General features: G+C 39.6%; 3 protein-coding genes across 11 annotated transcripts; 2 read left to right on the forward strand and 1 right to left on the reverse strand.

Annotated features, from left to right (window-relative positions):
• The first annotated feature begins 96 nt into the window (after positions 1-96).
• On the forward strand, positions 97-10,857 carry fam118b (family with sequence similarity 118 member B). 9 transcript variants are annotated; one of them, XM_046390446.1, is made up of 8 exons: positions 97-161; positions 2,206-2,295; positions 2,550-2,802; positions 6,914-7,141; positions 7,870-7,998; positions 8,160-8,457; positions 8,933-8,998; positions 9,271-10,857. In XM_046390446.1, the coding sequence occupies exons 2-8, from the start codon at positions 2,213-2,215 to the stop codon at positions 9,282-9,284; spliced, it is 1,071 nt and encodes a 356-aa protein (XP_046246402.1). In that variant the 5' UTR covers positions 97-161; positions 2,206-2,212; the 3' UTR covers positions 9,285-10,857. The 9 variants fall into 9 exon arrangements, with proteins under 9 accessions (XP_046246402.1, XP_046246394.1, XP_046246398.1 ...); XM_046390438.1 differs by having other exon boundaries at positions 98-161; positions 2,493-2,802; XM_046390442.1 differs by lacking the exon at positions 97-161 and adding an exon at positions 964-1,557 and having other exon boundaries at positions 2,493-2,802; positions 8,933-9,029.
• On the reverse strand, positions 10,145-18,899 carry srpra (SRP receptor subunit alpha). Its single transcript, XM_046390341.1, has 15 exons — positions 18,742-18,899; positions 18,492-18,629; positions 18,090-18,173; positions 17,805-17,968; positions 17,473-17,633; positions 17,211-17,373; positions 16,831-16,981; positions 16,631-16,749; positions 16,409-16,530; positions 16,231-16,317; positions 14,700-14,872; positions 13,159-13,372; positions 12,737-12,900; positions 11,660-11,758; positions 10,145-11,499 (listed from the first exon to the last, which is right to left on the reverse strand). Exons 2-15 carry the CDS (start codon positions 18,612-18,614, stop codon positions 11,371-11,373), a joined length of 1,953 nt encoding a protein of 650 aa, XP_046246297.1. The 5' UTR covers positions 18,615-18,629; positions 18,742-18,899; the 3' UTR covers positions 10,145-11,370.
• Positions 18,900-19,728: 829 nt separating this feature from the next.
• On the forward strand, positions 19,729-23,487 carry LOC124059960 (toll-interleukin 1 receptor (TIR) domain containing adaptor protein). Its single transcript, XM_046390462.1, has 3 exons — positions 19,729-19,963; positions 20,808-21,428; positions 21,682-23,487. The coding sequence occupies exons 1-3, from the start codon at positions 19,879-19,881 to the stop codon at positions 21,819-21,821; spliced, it is 846 nt and encodes a 281-aa protein (XP_046246418.1). The 5' UTR covers positions 19,729-19,878; the 3' UTR covers positions 21,822-23,487.
• Positions 23,488-26,864: the final 3,377 nt, after the last annotated feature.

The raw sequence follows: 26,864 nt of genomic DNA on the forward strand, positions 1-26,864 counted from the left end.
CAGTTTTTATTTTAAACAGGGGGTGGCAGGCTACTAGTAGATATGATGAAGCAGTCTATGCTGACGTGTTCCTGTTTAAGCATAAGTTCTGTGGAGAAACCATATGCATGAGAAGAAAACAGGCCATCTGGGAAAACCTCTGCTGTTCAACACTAGCTTAAGTACGACACAGTGATTAATCAAACTCAATCAAAATATGGTGTTATTCTCAATTATGTCAGATTGAGTACAAGAGTACTCGGTCTTGCTGAAAGTTCTGATTGTTTCTGATTGATTGATTTTTGTTGTTAAGCCTATATTAACCCTATAGTCTAATCATGAGGCCTTGAACACTGAGACAGATGGTTTGAATCCCGAATGACATTGATTATTTGATTCCACAGAATTCTAGAAGAAGTTATGCTAAAAAAGTGAAGAGAGCAGCTGCGTCACAATCAGCGCAATAATTTAACAGATGAAGGCGCTGTATATGTAAGAAGTACTGGTCGGACAGACAGCTCACCGTACAATGTACCGCAGCTTTTTTTCTGCTTCACGTGTTTGACGTCACAGTCGTGGTCAGAAAGTGTCTGGCTTTGTTGCTTTCAAGTGCTCTTTGTAAATCTCCACTTCCTAGCTTGGAAATTGTAAACACATGCTATATTGTTTTGTATTAGAAATAAAATGACCTTTATAGCATTTTTGATGCCTTGAGAATTAAAAAGTATAATATCTGAAATAATATATGCATATGAATAATACAAAGTCATACGGTGACATGGTCACGTTTACCATCGGAATGTCAGAGTCCTTGAAAAGAAATTCCGGCTTTTACATGTGCGCTGTTTCCCTTCTCTAACGGCTATCTGTTTTTATTCTGTTTAACTCATGGACAAATCTCCTTTGATCTCTCTGTACTTTCTTTTCTTTTTTTTTCATTCTTAAAGAACAATTACCCTACGGGACGGTAAAGGCTAAACTCAGTTATTCGTAAAGCATCTGAAGGGATCATAAGACCTGGCTCACATCACCACAGGCGGTGACTTCAACAGCTCCGCAAAACTTGAACATAGATGGGCAATGTTTAGAAGAAAATCCGGCAGAGCAGAGAGCATTTCTTGTGTATAGCGGTACTTACATGGCATTAGACCATTATTCTTTAGCTAAAGAGACTGGTTAACAGCGGATATATACCACTTTAAATAATTTAACCTCAGAATGCCAAAAATAAAGGTAGTTAGGTGCTTTTAACAGCTTCGGAGATAGCTAACTTGGCTGGAAGCAAAATTTAACGTCAGCTTAACGCTAGTTTTTAGTTATCGTTAGTTTATGTTTTTTCTGTTATTTATTTATTTTTTTTTTGGCAATACAGTAAATTGACAGTAAACTGTCCTGGCACTTACGTTATTATCAGATTAGCATTACCACTACCAAAGAGCTAACGTTAAACGCTGCGATCTCAAGTCGATTTCCAAGCTGTTTACCTTACACAAAAGACTGTCGCTTTCTTTGGATCAAAAGGACTAAATTACTACTTGAATAAAAACAAACACAGGACAATAGCTTGACTATAGTAAGGTAAGTGACGGTTGCGTTTGTTAACTTTGTCTTGTGTCTTCTTCTTGGCTTGTGAAGTAACGTAAAGTTTTATTTTAATTAATATTTCATTTAAATGGGTGTTTGTGCTAAAATGTGGATGGGATGAAACGCTAACGCTGACTTACTGGACATGGCTTGATGTTGGGCTATTGACCTAATGTTAGAAAGAGAAGAAAGAAAGAAAAATTAGAAAAGCACCAGATATGATGGTTGACAAAAGCTAGCTAACGTCATCTTATCTATCTCTTTCATGAAACAGTTTCCTTCCTGTAGGTTGTATTTTTGTAATGAATAACAGTATATGTCATCGGGCACGGTTTGTTGCCCGGAGGAAATTCTTTAACTGTTTCCTGCTTGCACACAGCTAAAGAGAGTGTTAAACATGACAAGTTAAAGCACCCTTTTCATTTGCCATGAAACGCGGACCTGGATTGATTTGCCGGTTTGTTTCCTACATAACGTGATTTGGACATAATAAGGTTGGAGCTTGAACTTGTCAGAGTGAAGTTCAGAAATGAGTCAGTATGCGTGTGGCAGCCTTTATTGTCCGGGATTGTTGTGATGTGTTTATTGTTAACTGAAGTAGTCATCAGAGTTAACACGTGGTTGATCATGTTTCTCTTACAGGAGCTGAATGGCTTCCATTGTTACAGTGAAAAGCGAGAAGCGACCTGCGGCTGATTCTCAGGATGCAGATTCAAATGCAAAAAAGCCCAGGTAAGCTCAGCTGCTTCTTTGGACACATGTGCACACTGTGCCCACGAGTTATGAATCAGTTTTGTCAGCAGAGCTTATAAAAAGCTTTGCTTTGTGGAGCTCCTCATTTTTGTTAGTCCTAAATAAAGGTAGGTTTTAGTTTCGCACTGCATTTAATGTGCTTGAAGTGGTTTTTTTAACCCTCATGCTGTCGGAAGGATTTGGGAAACGTCGTCTTTGGAACCATCATCACTCAATCTCTGCCTGCCCCAAAGGAAACTGCTGCCCAGCCTGAAGACCAAGCGAGCCCCCGAGCTTGTCCTGGTGATTGGTACGGGGGTAAGCTCTGCAGTGGCCCCTCAGGTCCCTGCGCTCCGCTCCTGGAAAGGCCTCATCCAGGCCTTGCTTGATGCAGCCAATGATTTTGACCTGCTGGAGGAGGAGGAGAGTCGGCGTTTCCAGAAGCACATGCAGGAAGATAAGAATTTGGTGCATGTGGCCCATGACCTCATTCAGAAACTTTCCCCGGTAAGCCTGAGCCTTTTCCTTGCCTTTCCTTTCAACACCACTCTGTCGCACATGTACAAACACATGACAGACAGACTGCCAGCCAGCGTACTGTCCTTTCCTCAGCCAGATTTTGTTTCAACTTTAATGGATTGAGATAGGGCATCCTCGCCTTATCTCATTAGCAGACCTGTAGCTAATGACACAAGGCTTGTTTGTAGGGATTTTTCTTAGAACTGAATTTTGGTCAGACAAACTTTTTAGTCAGTTGATGTTGACTCAGTGTTTTCTTAAGAGCTCCCCGTGAGGAAAAAAACACTCTGATGAAGGCAGGCGAGCTGAACCACTTCATATATATAGAGTGTACAAGCCTGCATTTTTTTATGTACCATTTCTATAAAAACATACTTTTTGAAAACATCAAACATGCAGGCAAAGCTTTCGCTGAGTACTTGGGAGTAATGCACAAAGCTATGATTATAGAGTAGTGTGCACTGGTGGAAAGAACTTCCCAAAACTGTTTAGTAAAGCTGTGATGACTTTTAAATGTTTCTATTTTTCAGTCTGAGCTCAGTTTGTGTTAACCTGTGCATTAAAATTAAATAATAATTATGAGTATTTCAAAGATATATAAAAATACAACAAGATGGATATCATATATGAGACCTGTGGTTTAAAAAAAAAAAAATTAACTGGACTATCTATTTTGTATTGTGACATCCCATTTGCTGTTGAGATTAAGGCTGCATGGTTGATCACAGTCAATGGCAATTTGATTTATAACTCTCATTCTTAGAATTCATACATATTTACAGTAATTGTAGCAGACCAAGCAGTTGTCATTTCTCTCACAAGTTGATCCAGCAGTAGACAAGACTGCATTAAGTCAAGTGGCAGCAGGGAGAGGACAGAAACTAAACTGATAACAGTGTAGTACTGCCTAAAAAGTTGATGAACCAAGCCAGCACACAAAAACTACCAGAAAATTCCTGACACTCAATCCTCATCATAATTGACAAGCTTTCACAAATTCAAGAAAAGTATAGAGGCAACATTTTTAAATTGTTCTCTAATAATTTAGAGAGAAAAATCCTACATTTTGATTGAGAAAACACTTATTCTCTTTTTTTCACTGAACCCTGAAGCTCCAAACCAGTTGGATTGTTAAAAAGAATTGCAAAAAAATGAAATGGACAAAGATACCTATGGACCTTAATATAACGTAGGGCTTTGCCGTTTGGACCGGTCTGGTCTGGAGTGGGGCAGCTGGCAGATGGGAGCCTTAATACCGTTTGCCTCCTGTGTTAGTCATGTCTCATCGCACCTTTGACATTGATAAAACACACTTTGTTTCAGCCCTCAGCCTGTTGTCACAAAGGGAACAAACGGCACTTTTATGGCTTTATTCGTTGCGTTTATTTCAATCCACAGTCGTGCAGACACCAGCCCACTGCCGCTGGCTACAGACACATCAGGCTCTAGCATGCTGAGGGAAAAAAAACAAGCATAGAATAATGTGAACCAGCAGCCCCTCAGCCCAGATTTTCCAGTCAGATAGAGGTAAAACACCACCCAAACAGCAAACATACAGTTACATGAGTGCACGTAAGTGTGCAGTGACTTCGTTCACAAAATCTTATCAGCAAATACTAATCATTGTCGCTATAAAGCGCACATGTTGGCATTAAACCTGAGCTGGTGTTCTCTGAACCAAGAAAAGGAATGCCTTCCAGAGTGAATCAGAGGGTTCCCTCAGAGCATTAGACAATATGCCATAGCATCAAACTGACCTCAGAACTGAAGGATACGAGAATGCATGTGAGAGAGCTGCCTTCAGTCCACTTAATTCCAGTAAAAGTGGGCTGTGAGAGTTTAACCCACTTTACATGGATTGTGTATCAGCCTGATTATGAGTCTGCAGGAACACAATGTCAGGTAATGAGGGTAATCTGAAGTTAAAACTCCAAGAGGCTGTTTTTGTAGTAAATCCTCTCACACCTTTCAGCTTGGCAAAAAAAAAACAGGCTAATTACAACTTTGCTGACCTGTTTATTTGCTCACTTCAGGCAAGGAATATAAACATTGTTTTCCACAGGGTCAGTGGAGCAAATATTTGTTGATATGCTGATTGTCATTTTGGTGATAATCTGCAATTTTTAAATGATAAAGTCCTCTGTGTACCTGTTGCAAAAGGAAACTGTTTTGGTTTATTTTCCCAACTTGGCTGATTTTGTAAAATTAACCATAGCTGTCTGTGGAAAAAAGATCAATGATTCTGGAGTTTGTATCACATTACTATATGCATTTACCAGTAGTAGCAGTCCTGTGAAACGTGAGCATCTCTTAATTCTGTTTTGTGTCTATGCATGTCTACAACAGAGCAGTCCTGAGCCAGCATAAACCTTTGAGTAAATTATATCTATGAAAAATAATCAGTTGAGGATTACTATAGAAAGCAGAGTTGTTTGCTTGCACTTTATTTGGTTATTACATAAGTCCTGAGAAAATCCAAGGACACAGTGATCAGGATGGGTGCTGTAGACACAAGATGTGGATAATGAGCTTCTTCCTGTCGAAAGGACTCCCGCTGTTTAGCCCATTAGAGCTGTAATCTTTGGAAGTCAGCGGAGCATTTCCGTGTGCTAGGATCACCTTGGTCACTGCATCTCTGCACTGCACTTTGCTATTCTTAGAAGCCCGCCTCTTTTTTTTCTACAGCAGACTATGCCAGGTAAGGATGAGATTCATAGTGTTTTGTCACAGCCTATAATCTCTTTGCAGTCTGTTGTATGTGAGTTGCTGTTCAAGGATATGAGATACAGAACAAAGTTCCCCTTGAGCAGATATTTTGAAAGCTGGTGTACACTTGACATACCACTTACTTGAGAATAAGTTGGACATCATAGGGTGGCAGTTGGATCTCGTGTGAAGAGCAACACCAAGTGGAAGTCTTGTTGAAAGTATGTTAAAACCCCACTTCTGTCACAGCTAAGGCCTGGAGTGTATGACCACATAAGTGGTTAACACTCAAGTATGTGTGTTCAGTCTGATTAAAAGGCCACATGTTGTGGCTTTGTGAAAGTGTACTTGACATCACGGTGGGAATAATTTGACATAATTTTCTGATTTCTATTTAATTTTCACACCGATAATTTGATATTTTTGTATTTTAACACAAGGTTCCTAACCAGTACTTTATTCACACTTAAGAATAAAAAAAGGCTAAGATGTGGCGAGCAAAGATTAATATTCCACAGCACTAATAAGATAAGATAATAAGATTTATTGTATCAAAACCTGAAGACTTTTTTCCTCTCTGAACCCTTGCAGAACATGTATCATGTTGTCTTCCTCTGAAGTTTTAAAATAACATCCCCTTTAGTCTACACCGCTTTGCATGTGAAAACTGTGCTGTGCTTGTTCTTCTCCTTTTTTCTTCTCCTTTTCTGCCAGATGGCAAACCAACTTGAAAAAGGTGCATGCAAGTGCATTTGGCTTCACATTATCAGCTGTATTTATCGGCTGTAATTTCATTAGTGGCTGATAGCCAATAAGATGAATTTCCTTGTTATCGGTCCAATAATTTGTCCTGTCAGATATATAACATGCGTCCTTAGTGAGGCGACGGGTTACATTAAAATAGCTGTCTTGCATTGCAGGAAGAACTCACAACAATGACGTGCACTTCTGAACTTGAATGACATGTTTTGCAGCCTTGGGATTAGTGCCCCAGTGATCTTATTTGCATGAGATTTACTTCCTCATGAGACAGTAGATCACAGTGCTGCCAGTTGTTGACTGCACTTCCCTTTCCAGTTGTTATTATTCTGCATTCAGTATTGTTTAAGGTGCTTGGTTGACGAGTAGGTTGACACAGTCCTTATCACCACCTGTCTGTGCATTATACACTAAACTGTTCATTGTAAGTCAAAAAATACTTGGTTATTTATCCTGGTTATTTCTCCTGATATCACCAAATCTTGTTGTGCTTAATTATCAAAATACTCATGATGTTTAAACTTAGAATCTGACATTTCAGACAAGTAACTAATATTGAGCAGCTCAAAACATCATTGCTAGCATTTTGAGCCGTTTTATTTCTTTCTTTCTTTTTTTTTTTTTTTTTAAACAGAGAACAGGCAATGTGCGATCCACATTCTTCAAGGACTGTCTGTACGAGGTGTTTGACGATTTGGAGTGCAAGATGGAGCATGCAGGGAAGCATCTGCTGCGCTCAGTGCTGCAGTTAATGGAGAGTGGTGCACTGGTCCTCACTACTAACTTTGACAACCTATTGGAGATCTATGCAGCTCATCAGGGCACAAAACTGGAGTCTTTGGACTTGACAGATGAGAAGAAGGTGAACAGTGCTTGGATTATATTATGGGATTGATTGATCATTCCTGCAACAACACAGCCAGTCAGCTTTTTCAGATGAGTGCAAAGGTCACCAAAACATGCACAAAAGAAAGTAATTAATGTTAAACCAGATTCAGACTGTGAGAATTTTAACATTCTGACACATTTTCACAGGTAAATCAGCTTGAATACTATTTTGTCCTCTGAGCATTTGGGTGAACTAACTGCATTTTCAAGAGTTATGAATTGTGAAGATCCGTGTTGGCAGGTTATGGAGGAAAATTGATAATGAGTTGACCTGAAGGAGCCTTTTGTCTCTTGACAGGTGGAGGAAGGTTAAAGTTCTAGCCATTACTCAGCTGCTGTCGAATTTTATGGATTGAACAATATTTGCTTTTGTCTTAAGAATTCACTGAAGGGGAACCATGCGTTTTCCCAGTAAAATATGTTTGTTTCACTTCTCAGTTGTTCACTCATGTCATTTATGTCCCAGCCGATTTCAAGTTATTTTGAATATTTGTTAAACTGAACACAAATTTGCAGAATTGTTGAGAGTTTTCTGAGAGACCTGTCGCTTTGCCTCTCAGTCCTGGTATTTATGCCTCGTCTCCATCAGGGCTAACATCCTCTGACTGCTGTTCAGTGATTTTACTCCCTGCCCAGCCAGAACAGGATTGAGTGCAATGGACTGTTAAGTGTGTGTGTCTGTTCGTGCTTGTGTGTCTCTAGGTATTGGAGTGGGCTCAGGAGAAACGCAGGTTAAGTGTTTTGCATATCCACGGTGTTTACACCAACCCCAGTGGTATTGTACTGCACCCTGCTGGCTACCAGAATGTACTGAGGAACACTGAGGTTATGGTGAGTTATGTTTCTTATGTTACCTTTAAGTATTAATGAAGTAGCAAGTTATGTTAAGTTACAGGTTTTATTACCAAATATCCTCTGTCTGTGCACTTAAATGCATCTGAAATGGTAGCTTTTGTGTAGTACTTAATACACATAACTCCTGGTTTCAACAGCGTGAGATCCAGAAGCTGTATGAGACCAAATCATTCGTGTTCCTCGGTTGCGGGCGCACAGTAGATGACACAACCTTCCAGGCTCTGTTTTTGGAGGCAGTCAAACACAAGTCGGACCTGGAACACTTCATGCTTGTGCGGCGGGAGGATGTGGGTGAGTTCAAGAAGCTACGCGACAACATGCTGGACAAAGGCATCAAGGTCATCTCCTATGGAGACGAGTACGCCGACCTGCCTGAGTACTTTGAGAGGCTGGCCAATGAGATCTGCAACCGTGATGTGTCTACCAACGGCTGGGGTAAGGAGGATGAAAGTCGGTCTAAGTTCATATGTGTGCCTGTTTTTAGTAGAGGATATGACTTGCCTATGACCTGCTCAGTGCAAGTCTTTCAACTCATCATTTTGTCGTGTGAGCATTTAATTTGCAGGAAAGTCAATCTGTGTTAAAGAGGAATTCCATCACTCATTCCTTGGTTGCCTCTACTGTCAAAACAGCAGATTGGACAATATTTATGACAATATGTAAACTGAAGGCACTGGTACTAGGTTACCTGGCTGGTTAACTTCTAACCTGAGTTGAACCATTAAAGCCTGCAAGCAAAGGCTAAGACCAAATTAATCTGCCATGTTGCTGATTTGATCTAAGGCATACAATTGTTATTCAGTATAGCCTATATTTTCTGTATCTCTCCAGGAAAAGAAAATGTTTTTCTACTCACAGAATGCAAGTTAACTGCATTTTATAATTGTCTTTTTTTTATCTTTACCTACAGGGTCTCCTTCACAAAATGGGGAGGATCAGCAGAATGTCTTTAACACACAGAAGAGCCTCCTTCAAGGTTAGGACTGAAAGCTTCTTTCTGACATCAGGCAAGAGATGTTTTCCAGAATTATACAACAAAGTACTGTCCAGGACTCTGTTTTCTTACTGCATGCTAGTAGCTAGAAAACTTAAGTCAGTTCTTCATTTTCAGCATCAAAAGATCTGCTGGCATTCCTTTTACACAAAGATACAGCTGACTTCGCAGTATTGCATGCATGGCAGTCAGTGGCAACATTTCAGTTGATGCTTTGTTTCTCAACTGTCCCTTCCTTCTCTTTTTTGCCCCAGACTATGATTCTTGACAGGCCCACACTGGGGATCAGTATCAGTCATTTTCCTCCACAGCTCCGTCGAGAGATCGGTCTACTTTTAGTAGTGCTTGAGTGTGATTTCAGTCAATGGATTTAACAATCCAGGAATACTATGGGCCATGGGAGACCTAAAAGCTGTTGTCAGTGTTTCACAGGTGTCCATCATTTTACTTTATTAGCACTTGTTTAAAAGGGAAAGGAGAAATTTTAAGTAACTTTCAATGCCAATACCCAACCTCAGAGTCTGTACTGTACTGAAGCATTACTCAACATTTGGGAAGCTATAGTAGAAAAGCTTTGCAGATGATTTAATGGCATGTTCTCACTTCATCTGTATGGAGATAAAAGATCCGAATCCACTGAGAGAAGCCAGCTGTGCTTACGTGTGTGGATTTGAATCAGCTTGACCTACATGGCATGTAAGAGAAGTTCTCAGTGCAAGCTGTAATGCTCATAACTGAAAACAGTTGTGTTGATTCATAAGGATTGTTTTTTTTTTATGCTCAACTCCGAGACCAGGAAAACCTGATTTGCACACTATGGGGTGGGGACTGGGTGGAAATATTCAGTTAGTCATAGATGGTTACCTGGTGTAAACACATTGTTATGATTCTGTCTTCAGTTCAGAAGAGTTCTGTTTTTCCAGCCAGTGGCAATCACTTTGCCACTCCTGTGCTGAAAATGTTCTTTGTAAGCCTTTTTTTTTGTATTTTTAATACTTGCATGTGTTTTCTCATATAGTATTTATAAGTACTATTTTCAAAATAAACCTTTTGGTATCCCATTTGTCCTGTCATGTTTGCATCTAATAATGACCATACTGGAACTGCAACATATGACAGAACAAGTTCCACCGTACAGGCTGTCATAGCATATAGCAGCTTTATTTAGAAATGTTTACATTCTCATAAATTAGCTCAGATTTTCTGTAGAACTCTTAATTCTCTCATATTGCACTACCACAAATTAAAGGGGGCTTGAAATATTTAAGACTTATATTTTTTTCTAACACATGAACATTAAATCGGGGGTGGGCAAATTAAGGGCCAAAGAAGTTCAAATGACCACACAAAAGGTGTCTGAAAAAGTCTGAAAATCTACAGATGACCTGCAACAAATAAAACTCAGTTGTCTTAACAAAATATCTTTCTGCTTATCATCAACTAATAAACTCAGAAATAAAAGTCTCCATTTTGTGATGACAATGTGTTAACAGTGGAGGTGGGGATCTCTGGGAGGTCACTTTCTCAGTGGCAGAGGTAACTAGTGTAGCACATGTGTTAATGTTCAGGAGATGACATACTGCCCCATCTTACAAACAATCAGTCTCGACTGAGCCTGGTCTTCACTATTTCAGGAGGATTTGGTTTTTTTTTTTTATGTATTTTTGACAGGAGTACAACACCTAATCTGTATGTGCTGATGTTCAGGCCCACTTCATGCACAAATGTAAACGTATTCAGACTGCTTTTCAAAACTAGAGGATTTCTGACACGAACTGCCATAGTACTCTTGATGAATAATCACACATGTAGTAAAAGTGTTAACTTAATAAAAAAAAAAATGGAGACAGATAGGCACTATGGTCATTAAGCTTTCCTCAGGCACAGGCAGCTACTGAAATGTCATATCCAGCAAGCCTTCACAACCTGACCTCATTAACATGAAGAATGGAAAACTGACTGACAGAATGCCAGGTAGGAGTTTTTTTCGTTTTTAGTTTTTACTGTATAAACCAGTAAATTGACATTTACATCCTAGGTCCTTTTCGGCAGCAAAAATGTCATTTGAATGTGACTTCATTATTTCTAATCTCAAGCTGATCTGAGGTACCTTTCAACATAGGCCATAAAGTAGAAATGATGCAAAGGGAGGCTCCTCTGACTTTGTAGCAAAATGATCTGTCTTTCATAGTGCGCACTTGTCTTGTGCATGAGTTCACTTGAGGCAAAGTAGAGAGGGCAGGACACGAGGACGAGATACGCAGGTTAGCAGGGCTGGAACATTTCACGGCGGCATGGCAAAGGTTTTGTTGGCTTTGTTGAGATGATGAATAAACAGCAGAACATGCAGCCATTTAAGCCTTCATCAGGGCACTGACCACAGCACGGGCGTTGAGGCTGCGCAGGTCGTTGTACGTCTGCCCTGTGCCTACAAACACAATAGGCTGGCCTGTGATGTAAGTCATGGAGATGGCTGCACCAACCTGTGAAGGGAGGAAGGATGACGCTTGAGTGATATCAGCTTTCTGGCTGCAAATCATCCATAAGTCATAAAACAGCCACAGACAAATCATTAACTCCCACTGAGGCCACATCACGCGATTAAAGCCTAATAGGAACACACCCAGAAAATCATAAAAATACCTTGTCATCGATGGTGTCAAACTTAGTGAGAACAATCCCATCAATGAGCCGAGGCTTGTCAGACATGGAGTGGTCTGCCAGAGCCTGATTGAACTTCACCTGAGCAAGTGGGAAGAGGAAAGTTGAGTCGTTCATGGGGAAGCTGATGACAACAGATTTAAATGGCCACAGCACCATGTTTCTATCTCACTCTTAACAAATTATAAAGGAGGATAAAACACACATCTGAACAATCATGGTGACAAATCACATTTAAGAGGCTGTGAATTGTAGGGTTATTACACACTGTGCTGGTGACTAAACCACAGGGTGTTGTGGCATCTGATATCTGATGGTTCGATATTCTTTATTCTTATATTCCTGTGTACACTGTGTTTTACAAATCATTTATTTAACTGACTGGCTTATAATAACTGCACTGTCAAAACATCTTCTATAACAGATTATAAAGGTCTATATTCAAGTGCAAATTGCTTAAAGTAGAAGAATTATTGTGTGTAGTTTTCAGAATCTTTTGGGAGGTGGAGCCAAGTCTGAAACTGCAATTGGAAAACTGAATAAGTCACAGTAAGTCACTGACTTACTTTTTATTGTCTACCTGTCTGAAGTTACTGGGTAAATAACAGCAGCTAACTGGGACAACACTGACCCCTGCTGGAGAGTTAAAGAATAAACATTTTCTTATTTCACTATTTTCCTATTTGGTCATTACTGTTAATGAAGGGTGTCCTGAACTCTGCACCTGTCCTTAAATCCAAATCTAATGTCAAAATTGAGGGTAATGCAAATGCTGCTCTGCAGGTCAGTGAAGCAATAACCATCAATCCCTGCTCCAGTCCATAGCAAATTCTAGCAGCTGATCACATGATTCTGTATAATGTAATGATGCAAAAGTTTCAGACTTAAGCTGTGAAAGGAAGGATTTGGAGAGTTCCTAGAAATCTTTTGGTTTTCATTTCATTTTCATTTTTCATACAAGTTAATAATGACCTTCTCCTCAGTGTCAGTCATCAATTACACTTCCTCTCAATGCATGATGTGAATGAGTAAATAAGATGAATTTGTCAGTGGTCTTACCAGCTGGTCAACTGCCTCGTTTCCCACCAGAGCTTCCCCCACAAACAGCACTAGGTCGGGCATGTTGACTGCGATTAGTTTGGCCAGGGCTGTCATCAGCGGGGCATTGTCCTGCATACGCCCAGCAGTGTCCACTAGCACCACGTCAAAGGCCTGGTTGCGGGCTAGAGGGAGAAGACACAAAAGGTGTACATGTGAAATTACCACATGGGTCATAATCATTACACTAAAATGGCTTATACTGTAACATACACAAAATTCAGGGAACATCTTATCATCACCTCGACATGACTTCTTTACAACTGAGGAACAGGACACACACGGATCAATAAGAAACAACAGCATTATACGCTCCCGGTTACCGGGAGAATATAATGCTATGTCCATTAAAAATACCATCAGTTAACATTTACTCAACATACCATAGGCAATGGCCTCCATGGCAATTCCAGCAGCATCCTTCCCGTAGCCCTTCTCATAGAGCTGGACTACCAACCGTCCTCCGTGCTGCTCTGGCGGATGCAAAGAGTTGAGGCGGCGCTGATGTGTGCGGAGCTGCTCCACAGCCCCAGCACGAAACGTGTCACAGGCTGCGATCAGCACAGTGAAACCGTTCTCTATCAGCCAGAAAGAGATCTGGATCGAGAGACAAAAGAGACAGTTTCATGTGAAAATATGTAGGATATAATGTGGACATGATGGGAGGGAAAGGATGAAAAATGAACATTGATGTTTGAAAAGTTACACTTTGGAGCAGGATATCAACAACTAGAGATGGCCCAATATTCAATATAATTATGAGTGTTTAAATATTCAACAGAGGGCCTTTTCTCACAGAACACATCAGGACATTCAAACTCAGTTTACTTTAATTTCAGTAGCTCAATTAATTTGTCATCAAACTTCACTGATCAAACAACATCAGTATCCATGAGAAAAGTACAAACTTAAAACTAACCAAAGACAATAAAAATGTGAATAAAATGTCATTTTTGGTTCCTTCTACTAGTTCTAAAGCTTGTTACGATGCACTGAGCCTGCTACAAGTGGATGGGTGGCACTTGTTCATACACAATCATTTCAAAGAGTGTCTTCTGTTACGATGCTTTTCAGAAACACCTCTTAAGCTTAACGTCTGTAAGATGAACTGTCATCTTAGCTGTAAAATGCTTTTGAGAAAAAGGCTCAGAACCATTATTAATGTTATTAGTCACACCTGTGTTTTTCAAAGTCAAAATGTGTAAAACAGATTTTATTATCATAACACTAATTTATCAAAGATAACATAATGCTGAAATAATTATTTAATAACTATTAATTTGGTCTGTGTGACCAACCACTAACATCAATGCAGATATTTGCTTCCATAAAATCTATTCTATAATTGGAGTCTGATCAATTCAACAGCGCATTAGAATATTTGGGTTTAAACTTTTATCTAATGTGTTTATAATGATTATATTAATTATTATTTAACCGGATCTTTTATAAGAACCCCCTCACAAACTTTGCAAAGCACACATGGACAATGATTAAACATATCCAGAACAAATAGAAACAGCTTTTTCACCAAAATTTAGATCCAAGTACTGAACTGAAAGATCCATCTAAAAAAACTGTATAAATTGGCTTATACATGTGACAGATATGATATATAGGCTTACCAACCAAACAAACAAGTTTAAGGTGTTTACTAAAGAATCAGAACGTAATTCGGGGGATACTCTCAGCAGCTTGAGTGTAGGCATTTTAAACACAGGGAGCCCACATGTGATTTCCTATTTTCTACTGGTAGAGTCATACATCACCACAAACTCTCACAAAACTAGGTCAGACCCACACAGTGAAGCCCGAAGGCCAGACCTGACTGCGTATGTGGGTAAAACACAGAGCATCGCTGAACTTTCAGGAAAATGGTGGATATGGGGTACATGTCATTATATTTCTAACATTGACAACTCACCTTAGCCAGGTTGGTGGACTTTCCAACCCCATTCACTCCACAAAAAGTAATGACAAAAGGCCTCCGCTGGCTCTGCGCCTCCATGACATCTCTCAGAATATCCACCCTTCGTTTGGGCTGCAGGATCTGCACCAGCGAGTCCTGCAGGGCCTGCTTTACAGTTGAGGCCACAGCTACAAACACACACACACACAGCAAAGGTGTCGTCAAGGTAATTCTACATGCTGTCCTTACTTACTTATTAATTGACACAGATGATCTCATATAGTAACAATTATACTGTGCTTTTGGACTAGAATGAAAGAACCACAAGGGTCACCCCACTGCTGCCTTTTGTCACAGATCTCCCACTGAACATAAATATCATCAACATGATAATGAATGTACTCTTTTTTAGACCCTGTTATTGTGATTATGAAAATCATGAGCCAATACTGAGAATATGCTGAATGTCAAACTGCACATAGCTGGGAAATTGCACAGAGTGGCAGGTTTTAATGCTAAATCTCAGTTAAGAAATAGAGGGGGCTAACTGACCCTAAGCTAAGGCCTGCCCCTCAAAATTAAGTACCATTTCCATGCTGTGCTAGTTACTGAAAGTATACTGAACATATGCACATGGTACTTTTGCTCTACAATTACTGTAACAGAAAAAAAGGCCTTCTCCGCTTTACAGAAACGGTGTTGCTGTTTAAATGAGAATTCTAGTATTGTTAAACGTGGGCACTGTGTTTACATATTTTGGTTTGTAAACGACTAACGGGTAATAGTTAAGTGCCCAAACATGTGCTGCAATGTAATCCCTGTGGGCAATTTCGGCTGTCAAAGTACATCCACTTCAGTTGCTTGTTTTTGCCACTGACAGGATCAGACTGTTATTATAAATGTCTGACAACATTCCAAAATGGATCCCCAGAGAGACAGGCCTTTTTACTGAAGAAAAAAAAATCCTTTTTGGTTAACCAGAAACAGCTGCTATGTCACCCTCGCCAAATCTACCAGATTCCAATGAAAAATCTGTAATATTTAAAACATACCCATTTGACGTTCATCCAAACTCAACAGAGACAAAATAAAAAAATCACAAAAGCAAGGTTGGTTTGTATTTCCACTGTTTCAACAGTCACTAAGTCTGACTTGAAAAGCTGAAATAAATCCTTAATTCACTCAGGAAGAAGTGAAAATACTGGGAGAGAATCGAGAGGGAAGGTGGACAGCAGAGAAGCAGTGAGAGAAAACAGGATGTACAGCCAGAATATTTTCACAACTAACACGCAGAACTAAGGGTTTATTCTGACCAAACCAGAGTTGGTTGTAATGACGAAAAAATAACGATTTCATTGTTTTCTGTCTCCACTGCCAAGTGATGTAGTGGTTCACTTTGACACTGTGTTCTATTGTCTTCTGCATACTGCAGGCCCAGCTATCTGCTTCTCACTTGTATTGTAACTAATCCTTGCACCAAATGGAAAATAATGAAAGAGGGTGGATGAATTGTGGGTATGTTACATAAGTGTGAAAGTTTACTTACTGGTGAATGTGCCCATGACTTTGCCCTCCAGTTTTTTGGCTACAGAGTCACAGAGCTGGGAGGCAATTTCGGCTGCTACATTCTTTGCTATAGGATATAAATGAGAGAAGAATGAATAGCAGACAATGCACTCGTAAATACTGCAGAGGATCAAGAGGGCGAGAGAGAGAAGTCATACCGATGAGGTGGTCCCTCATCTTATCCAGTACTGGCTCCATGTCCTCTCGGGATAGGCTCTTGGACCCCACAAGGCCCTTCAGCATCCCAAACATGCCCCCAAAACCGCCACCCTTTTTGGAGCTGAAATCAACAATGAAAAATTGGGTAATTGCTTATGTTGCACAGAAAAAAAAAATACTATAAACATCTAAGAAATATAATGAAACAAACACTCCTTTACCTTGTCTTGCTTGTTTCACTGATAACCACTCTCTCCTCTTCCTCCTCCATTTCCTCTTCCTCACTGGACTCATAGTCCACAGACTGCAGGTCACCCTTCATGGAGCTTAGCGGCATCCCCTGTAACACATCCAGGTAATTGAGAACAAGGCAATAGGCTCTTTATTTTGACATTATTAATGCGAATAATACAGCACATACCAGGTCTATTTGTGCTTCCTGGTTCTGTTCACCACCATTTGGGGAACTGTCTCCATTCTTTTCACTGTAGTCCAGGTCCTTGGTGCTGCTACCACCCATGTCCCAAACACGCATTTGTTTCTCCTTAGACTTCTGAGGCCTTGGGGACTTACTGTGAGAAGGATGACAGAGTGACGATGATCCACTTGGGATACAAAAATGTGCTGAACTGAACTTGATAAAATTCAACCGGAGTGTTCCTGTCAACAACATGCAAAGTGTACGCATGGCCATTCTACACTGCTGTTGGTGAGTCAGCTAAATAAATCAAACTAACTGTGAGAATGGCATTCATTTTCAACTATAGCTTGTATGATATTTGTGAGTGTATTTTCTCTTACCTTGGTTTTTCAGTAGTTACCCCCATGCGCTTGCGAAAAAATTCTTCTCGCTTCTTCTGCATGATCTCATCAGGGGACAAGCCCTGGTTACCATTCTCAACCATCTTCTGCGTAGAGGATGAGGTCTTGCTTTGATCCACTTTGACAGGCTCAGCTGCAGGAGCTGGAAAATGTTGGAATAATAAAAGTCGGGACTGAAATTATGTCACACTAGCAATTTAGAATTAGCTATTTTAGAACAACCACCTCAAACAGCACTTACCCTCCTTTTTGGTATTTTTATTCTTCTTGCCACCCTGTTCCTTGCCTTTTTCCCCACTCTTTGTCTCAATCATTGACTTCACAGTTTTTTGGGATTTCTCGGACTCCTTAAAAGTCCGCATAGGGGCGGGGCTACGCGCTTTGCTGCTGTTCTCCGCCTCCCTTATGGTAGATATTTGATACATGTCAGCAAGGACAGGACAAAAAAATTTATTGTAGTATGTGTAGGAAGCATTTTCACGCAACTTCATTAATGTGAATTATATTTATATGGAAGTAATATGAAATTCTTCACTAAATGTAAATCACCTCCATGAATTAAACTGTCTTTACCTAAGAAGCATCTTGAAGTCATCCTCGAATTCGTAGTTATGGTTGAGAAGCTTCAAAGCACCCTTTTGCTCCAGTTCATTCTTATAACGATCTCTAAAATGGAGCTGAACGTCATCTATGAACTTGTCCACATACGTCAGCGTCAGGATCTTTTGAAAACCCACCTGGTCAGAGTCAGGGGAAAGACAAGAGTGGTCTTGAACGTAACCATTAGGCGCAGGTTTGCAGTGTACATCTAAACTGTGTTGGATTGCAATTAATTTGGTATGCAGTCCAGAGACTTACCACAAATATCAACTCGAACTCATTGTCGAGTTTGTATTTAAGACTCAGGGCCTCATGAGTAAAGGAATTGTTCCCACTTCGCTCCTGTAAAACCACAAACAGTGTCGACATGTCAACAGAAGCTAAACACACACAGCACACGTTGTTTCTGATAGAGCTAGCCTTTTACGTCATCCTAGAAACGTGAAAGAAACCACTGTAAAATAAACTGCATCAAAATCAAGTTCGTGGTAAGGTGATTCTTAGGCTATTCACACCTCAAAAGCCGCTTATTCATTACACTAACGTTACGCCATCAGCTAACGTTTGCTACCCATTAGCGTTAGCATTAGCTGCCCAAGTCCTACCGAGTATTAAACACAGACAGTTGTCGCAGGATTTTGACTTGTCATTATGTCCCACCTGGAGGATCACGGAGCGGATCAAAGCGTTGACAGGCCCAGTGAAGGATTCAGAGACCCCGGCTCCCTGAAAACACCACAACACTATCCCTCCTTTGCTGAAGATGGTGAAGAAATCTAGCATCTTGCCACCACGTATCTAGGTTAAAAAAACACATACACCGAGGGAAAAGGGTGAAAAGCCTGGTGACAAACAAATTACCACTGTAAACCTTTAAAATGCTAATGTCTACTTTCAAAATATATCTTACCAGATAATACTTCAACAGAAAATAAATCCCCCACGAGTAAAATCCACTACCAGTGTTAAACTGTTTTCGACACGTCAGATGCAGAACCGGGAAGTGACGCGCTTCTTCTTCTTCTTTTGACGTTTATTGGCGGTTGGCAAACAACGTTGTGATGCATTACCGCCACCGACTGGTATGGAGTGTGGCTCAAGATGGCAAAAAAACAACAACCATAGCTACATTCTCTTAATCAGACCGGATGTGATTCGATAACAGGCAGTGACGCTCTCTTCTATTTTTTAACCTTCAGGAACACATGCACAGCGTCCTTGAAAAGTGGTCTTTTACACGTCCTTGGTCAGTAACAAGGGAAAATTGTATAATGCTACATATTTCCAGTCTCTGCTCTCCTCCACCATATTACAAGATACAAGATACAAGATAGGTTTATTTGTCTCATACACGGTACAATGTGCAGTGAAATTCTTTGTGTATAGGCTACATTTTGCTGACTACATTTATCTGACAGCTGAGGCAAGAAATTATTTTACACATTAAGTAAAGTTTGGTGCATAGATGTTCTTCTTAATTTTCCATACATGTGGTCCCTACCTGTATCTTAACTTATTTTTCCTAAAAGTAGAATGCTTTCAGCATATGATGTGTGTTTTATAAATGCTGATTGTTTTATAATTGCAAATATCTTAAGTTATGTTTGTAAAACATAATTTAAACTTCTCTACACAATGTAAAGTAATAAACTCAAATTAGTGATACACAGTGGTTCTGGGTATCAACACTTTTTGTTGTCCTTCCTGTTATTACTCCTTTAATAATAGGATATTACCATCAGAAAGTAGTCTTAGCCTAAGAAATGTTTGTTGAACATTTGTAGGACTCCACTATGCCTGAACTTCACCAATTTGTCCATACAAACACTTTTGACAAAGGGTTAACTACCAGCTCATTCAAGTATAAAATTTGACAGACTTTGCATTCAAAGTTTGACTGCACACAGTGGGGCGTCACTTGCAGCAATTACCAACTTCCTCTTTTCCCTGTATTATGTCAGTAGCACTGACAAAGTTCTTAGTTACATTCTGATACAGCCGGTGCATTATGGCACAGTGCTGTCCGTCTCTAGTCTCTGTGTAATGTATGTATTGGGGAGAGAAATCCTTTATTTACTCCAAGGATTTTGGCAAGCCGTTGAACAAACATGAGGATGTTACCAACATGTATGGTAAGTTAAGGTTTCAATACAAACTGCAGCTTTGTTTGTTTGAACACAATTTTTGGATTTTCATAATAACTTTATTTATATAGCTCCTTTCAAAAACCAGGTTTACAAAGTGCTTAACAATCATTAAAAACAAAATCAACAAATTGTACACTGAATAGAATGCAATAAAGAAAATATGATAAGACAAATGGTGAAGCTTTAAGATAAAACAAAAAATAAAAATCAAATCAAATCAAAAAAATAATAATTGTATATATATATATATATATATATATATATATAAAAAGGATATTGATAGTTTAAAACCAATAAGCTAAAGGGGACAGTAAAAAGACAACATCACATAAAAGCCAGCCTATAAAAGTGGGTTTTCAGAAGTGATTTAAAAGAAATCACTCCCGTTGCCGTGGTGCTCTGACAGCAAAAGCCTTGTCACCTTTAGTCTTTAACTTTGACTTTGGCATGACCAGAAGGTCACCTGAGGATCCCAGGTATCGGGCTGGCTCATAGGGGGTCAGCAAATCTGTTATATAACTTGGAGCCAGACCCAGAAGTGCGTTAAAAGTGATCAGTAAGCTCTTAAAATCAAATCTTTAACAGACTGGCAGCCAGTGAAGGGAGGCTAGGAAAGAGTGACATAATGTCGTCTAACCACTGAGAAGCCGAGCTGCCGTGTTTAACTCTAATTTGTGTATATTTCCACACTCTTTTTCTTTTGATTCATGTCCGTGCTTCCTTAGCTATATGACTTATAACTGGACAAGGAAAGAGTCAAACATATTAAAAGATATTAAAATTTATAAACAAGTCAGAAATATGTTCATTTTGTCTTTTCTTGTCTCAGTTTGGTTCCAGAAACTCCTGAAATCAAGAGCATCTTTACCAGCACAACATGAACAAGAAGCAAAAGTCACGAAAAAGTCTTCTGTCAACAATGTACCAACTACATCTACATCGTCGTTCTGTTCATCATCATCATCGTCCTCATCATCATTACCAGGGACATCCCCTTCTAAACCACTGCAGTCACAAAGTGCTCTGAGCTCACTGTTGCGATGGAGGAGAAAGTATGATGTGTTTGTGTGTCACAGCTCTGTGCACAGTGATAGCGAAGAGGCTGGACGTCTGGTCGCTTTTCTAGAGGCTTCACCGCGTAGCCTTCGGTGCTTTCTACCGCAGAGGGACGACTGTCCAGGGGGTGCAGTTTCCACAGAGTTATGCCAGGCTGTGCAGAACAGCCACATGTGGGCTCTGCTTATCACTCCCAACTTCCTACAGGAGGACTGGTGCCAGTACATGATGCACCAGGCTCTGGCAGAAGCACCTATGTCCAGTCGGATTATTCCCCTTGTTCTGAATCTGCCCCACTCTCGGTATCCTAAGGAACTGAAGTTCTACATCTACATTGACCTGAGCCGTAACCCTAACCAAGGTTATACTCTCCTCAGCAAGACTGTGCTCAAGTGTGAGTAATAGAAAAAAAAATGGTCTTAAGGCCTCTTTCATAAACAGAAATTGAGGTCTTAGTTTAAAATGTAATCTGCTAAAATCTGTTTTCAACCAAAAGTTTTTTTTTTCCTGCTCTCAGAATTTGTCACATCAATATTTTGGTTCTCTGTAAAAAAAAAACAATCAAGCAAAAAAAAAAAACTCACATTATGCCACTATTTTTAGTAGGCAAGCCATCTTTAATTATCTCCGCTTGTTTTCTTCTCCAGACCTGGAAGATCTTGTTAAAAAGGAGAAGACACTTGACTGTAACGTGGACAGCTCTAGCGACGGATTAAGTGAAGAAGACACCTTACAAAAGAACAAGCTGATGGCTTGCACATATGACCCTGAAGGGACGTGGAAGTAATAAGAAGGAGAAATGGAGCAAGAGGCTCAGAATGGAAACATTACTGCTGCTGACCAAAATCAGTTTTGGTGAATGCGGCTGCAAAGTGAATGTTAACAGTCTATGTCTAACAGTCAGACATGGTCTATGTCAAGCAAACAGCCTCACCTCATGCCTCCTTTGAAAGTCCCAGGCCATGTTCATCTCATGTTCATCTCATAACTTCGTAGTATTCAGATTGTTAATGGCACATCTTTGCCAAATCCGACATGATTCCGTTTTTTTATTGAACTAATTATTTAATTTTGGCAAATCTGGTAGAATTATTTATGCTTACTGAGAACTGGTTAAGTCTCAGGGAAACAGTACATTCATGTTAATAATGCCACAGGTTTCATCATCATCATCGTCATCATCTTGTCTGTCAGAAGTAAAGTGTTGGCAAAGGTCAAACCTGCAGTCAAAAAAACCTGCAGTGTGATATCTGCTGTTGGGGCAGCCGTGGCCTAGAGGTTGGAGAAGCGGCTTGTGATCGGAGGGTCACCGGTTCGATTCCCCCACTGGACGGGCAGGAAAAATTTGAGTGTGGTGGAGTGAAAAACGCTTCCCCTTCCATTAGTCGGCTGATGTGCCCTTGAGCAAGGCACTTAACCCCCCAATATGCTTCCCGGGCGCTTGACGCTGCCCACTGCTCCTGTGTGTGTTTCACTGCATGTAATTTGCTGGGTGTTGCATGTGTGTGTTCAACTAAGGATGGGTCAAATGTAGAAGATGAATTCAGTGTGTGTATGTAAAAATATATATACTGTCAATAAAGCTGATTCTTCTTCTAACAGTAACCTCTCATCTGAAAAACTAGTCATAGCCAAAAAGTCATGCGTTCATGTTTTATGGACTGTAGAACATCCCAAACATCAAGTCTGGTTATCTTTAAGGCAGTTTATGGATTAGCTCCTGCCTGTACTGCTGAATTCTTGCTCTCCTATAAACCATACCACAGCCACAGATCTCCATGAATTATAATTATTTCATCACATCTAGTGAACGTTTGAACAAAACTTTAGCCACAGGGAAGTTGCTCACCCTTTTCCTCTTTTTTATTCATAGCCAATGGGTGTGCAGTGAGGATGTCCGCACAATGAACAGGAAATATTTGATCCAAGCAGCACAGAGGCTTACTTCCTGTGTGTTCAGAGCGCACTGACGTAGCTAAACTGCAGTTTGCAATTACTGCTTTTAGTGAGCACGTATCATGAAATGTGTTCATGGTCTCAGCTTGTATACAGATGGAGTAACCACTGGGTGGTGTGTTTTCCTGCTCTGTCTAATAGAAAGTGTGACTGAGGAAATGCCTCTCGTGATGGTGTGATCATTTTTTGATCTACTTTTAAGATTTTACTATGAACAAACAATTACTGCGACACTATTACTGTTTTATCTGTTGTTGTTGTTGTTGTTGTTGGTGGTCTGCTGGTATTAATATATAAGTCACAATATTTCTGACTGAGTGGTTTTAGTTCAGCTGTTTGGAACAAAGTCTGAATGTATTGACGTGTTGCTTTTCCTTCTAACCAAAGAGAAACTTTCACTTTTCTGTTAGGTGTGATTAAAAGTCCTTGGCAGCACAATTGGCATTTGGAACACTTATTGTGTGTCTTTATTGTTTTATTTGCCTAGTTTCTATCCTAAATGTTTTAACCGTCGTTCAGCCACATAAAGCAAGTCATAACTTTGTTTTGAAAAGTGCTGTGTGTTCTTCTTCTTCTTCTTCTTTTAATATATTATGTCACCACATCATATCAATATTTGATAACAGAATTTTAGCCACATTTTAGCTCACCCTTTTCCTCTTTTTTATTCATAAACTATGACGAGGATGATCATACAGCGAACAGGAAATGTTTGATTCAAGCAGCACAGGGGCTTAGTTCCTGTGTATTCTGTGTGCGCTGACGTAGCTAAACTGTGGTTTGCAATTACTGAGAGTGTGAATTTGTCGTGAGAATTTGCGTTTACAGTCCCAGCTAGTTACACACAATTCTGTTGAATTACTACACATAATGTCAAGTTTACTGGTACTTTAATAAAGGGCACTAAAGTATCATAAATGCATGTGATCATCTGTTTATCAAAGTAAAACAGAACATAATACTGAATGAATGTAATGCAGAGGGTAGAGTAACCACTGAGGTGATGACACTCATGATGGTGTGAACTCTTTTCGATCTATTTTTAACATTTGACCATGAACAACAATTGCTGCAGTACTATTACTGTTGTTTTTCTGTGGTATGTGTCTGTTGTTCCGTGTGTGTGTGTGCGTGTGTGTGTGTGTGCCATGGCCACGGTTAGAACCAACTCCTGAGTGTGACACAACCTGTTCACCATACAGGAAGTGTAACTCCCTTTGAGCGAAGACATAAATTTAGCCTTCCTTTGACTGTCTGCAAAGTCTCTTAAACACAACACTAATGGATCAGGTCTGCTGGTATTAATATTCCAAATCAAAATGTTTCTGACTGAGTTGTTTTAGCTCAGCTGGTTGGAGCAAAATTTAAACATGCTGAAGAACTGGAAGGAACACCCTTTCACCTCCAACCAAAGAAAAACTTTCAGCTCCCTTTTCGGTATGATTAAATGTCCTTGGCAGCACCGTCTCTTGCTAACCATACTGGCAATGTCTCATTTCAGATATATATTCATTGAATCAACTGGAGCATAAAAATTGTCATCCTATAGTATGTTTTTTTCTTTTTATGCAAGCCATCTGCCAGCCATCTGAAGTGGTATGTGTTCTCTTTTTCAGATTTTTATTGATAGTGTATCATTCCCAAACGTTCCCATTCCCCTAAACAACAGCAGACATTTAGGACCACAATAAAAGACTCTTGATAATCTAGTCTTTTGAGGCAAGCCAGCATTGTAGCATAAAAAATTTGGACTAATCTCTGAATGGCACAGATGTTCAAGGCTTTTGTGTTACCATAACAAATCCAGCTCCAGATGACACACACACACACACACCCACACATACACACACACACACAGAGAGAGAGCTTACTGACTTCTGAAGAGCAGTTTTACATGTACAACTATAAATTATATAAAATGAAAAGTAACTTTTTAACTTTGATGGCAACAGCAGTCAAGACATACTGTTGCCTATAAGTATCAACGTGAATACATAGCTTTAGCTATACAATCTGTCAGAGTATGGTCTGAGTATATAAGTGTTAATTTCACTAACAAAAATGATGACAAAATGAATTTGTAACAGCAAGATTTTTCAAGCATTTCCATGGAAAGATGGAACATGTAAGGGTTGTTGGGAGCGAAACCATAACTATAAACTGACTAAACTAAACACTATAAACCTGAAATAACATCAGTATCTATATGACACTGCCTGCGCAGAGTTTCAGCCAGACTTAAAAGTCAATATCCCGCCAGCTAAATTTGCTTGCTGCTTGCTAAAAAACATGATTAATCTGGAATATTAAGCTTGCCATCCTTGCTGAAGCAAGCATATCATGAACACAAAAAACATTTGATTATTACGTTCTGTTGATTTTGAATGGCTCCATTGAAGCTTAATATCCATCTGCAATGTCTGCTGGTTATTAGAAGGCACAATATTTTATGTCTGTTTTTTTCTTTTTTACATTTAAGTGTTCAGAGCAATAGCTAGCCGTCTTAGCCTGTGCAAAGATATAAGATATATAGATATTCTTAATATTCTCTTTCCAAAGTTATGCAAATGGTTGTGTTTACACTGTTATAAACACTGTCATTTTCAGGCCTGATCAGTACCCTTCCAGCTTTAGTTTGTATAAAATCAGTTTGGATGAAATCTAATCATAATCAGCCTGTTGAAACTTGACTAGAATAGTTATTCTTGACCTAAAACTAGACTAATTAAGTGATTTCGTTGACTAAAATACAACACGTGTTCAAGTTAAATTAACACAGGTTCAGTACTGAAAATCCAGGCATGCTAAGTGTCAGCATCCCAGCAATTTAAGCACAAAGCTAAAAAAGAAAGAGAGGAGCGAGCTCAGGCCACAGGGTTGAGCTCATGTGCTTTGGACCACCAACAGTTTTAGAAAAGCACTCAGCTGTTAGTCACGATGGCGGTCTCTGCCGCGTGCGGCGGGATAGACCTGGACGTTTCTATCTGTGGTGAGTAAATTCAGCTTGCGGTGTCACAGTGAAGCACCAGCTGGATTAATTAAAGGAGAGCAGGAAACCAAACATTTCACTGGGTTTTGGGCGAATTTAAGCCATACAGTGCAATGAGACATGAGAAGGCTGCATGTCAAACGCAACAGCACAACATATAATATGAGTTTTCTTTGAGCTTGGAGCAGCGGCTTTGCATCTGCTTTTCCAAAAATATAAAAATACTTCTAAAATAAATAAATGAATGAATAAATGATACATGTATATTTTTAACTTTGCAGACACAAGCAGCTCAAGAGTTCAACAGAATATACAAGAAAGTCTTGAATAAAAAATTTCTCCCTTCATATTTTCTGTATTTGGTCCAGACAGAATGAACAGTACACGTGGTATGCTAAATGAGACATGCAGGTTATGATGACTTGATGGTGAAATGCTGCAGTGGAATTAGCAGGCTTGTGAAAGGCGGATGTACCCTTCAGGCTCTCACAGGTTATTTACAGAATCCCAACAATGACCATGCTCCAGAGTCAGCAAACATTTGTCCAACGTGTAATCTTTATGTTTACATTTGTGCAATACAATTTTGTTGCCAGGAGATACATTAGAGGATATGTTTAGACAGTGGTTATTCACAAGTTAACAAAAAATAATGTGTTCTAAAATGAAAAAAAAGGTATAGATAAACCAAGGGAAAGGATTTTTTTCTTACAATGACCTTAAAAGAAATGTACACAGCTTTATTTATCAGACTATGAAAGTCTTAACTATACATTGACCAGTAAAAAGTAAAAAAAAATGGATTTCTCTGGAAAGTGTGTCCTCTAGAAGCTCAAGTTCATCTTGTCCCTGAGTTCACTCTGTTATCTACTTTACAAATGGAGA

This window comes from Scatophagus argus, chromosome 5 (genome assembly GCF_020382885.2).
Source record: "Scatophagus argus isolate fScaArg1 chromosome 5, fScaArg1.pri, whole genome shotgun sequence".
In the NCBI taxonomy this organism is placed as follows: domain Eukaryota; kingdom Metazoa; phylum Chordata; class Actinopteri; family Scatophagidae; genus Scatophagus; species Scatophagus argus.

Coding starts and splice junctions, on each gene's coding strand:
- srpra (XM_046390341.1), bottom strand. CDS start 18,614: ATGCTAGATTTCTTCACCATCTTCAGCAAAGGAGGGATAGTGTTGTGG. Junction 16,982..17,210: donor GTAACTACTGAAAAACCAAG/GTAAGAGAAAAT, acceptor TCCTTCTCACAG/TAAGTCCCCAAGGCCTCAGA. Junction 11,759..12,736: donor ACGAGGCAGTTGACCAGCTG/GTAAGACCACTG, acceptor CCACTTGCTCAG/GTGAAGTTCAATCAGGCTCT.
- LOC124059960 (XM_046390462.1), top strand. CDS start 19,879: ATGTATTGGGGAGAGAAATCCTTTATTTACTCCAAGGATTTTGGCAAG. Junction 19,964..20,807: donor GGATGTTACCAACATGTATG/GTAAGTTAAGGT, acceptor TTCTTGTCTCAG/TTTGGTTCCAGAAACTCCTG. Junction 21,429..21,681: donor CAGCAAGACTGTGCTCAAGT/GTGAGTAATAGA, acceptor TTTCTTCTCCAG/ACCTGGAAGATCTTGTTAAA.
- fam118b (XM_046390438.1), top strand. CDS start 2,213: ATGGCTTCCATTGTTACAGTGAAAAGCGAGAAGCGACCTGCGGCTGAT. Junction 2,296..2,492: donor TCAAATGCAAAAAAGCCCAG/GTAAGCTCAGCT, acceptor TGCTGTCGGAAG/GATTTGGGAAACGTCGTCTT. Junction 2,803..6,913: donor TCATTCAGAAACTTTCCCCG/GTAAGCCTGAGC, acceptor TTTTTTAAACAG/AGAACAGGCAATGTGCGATC.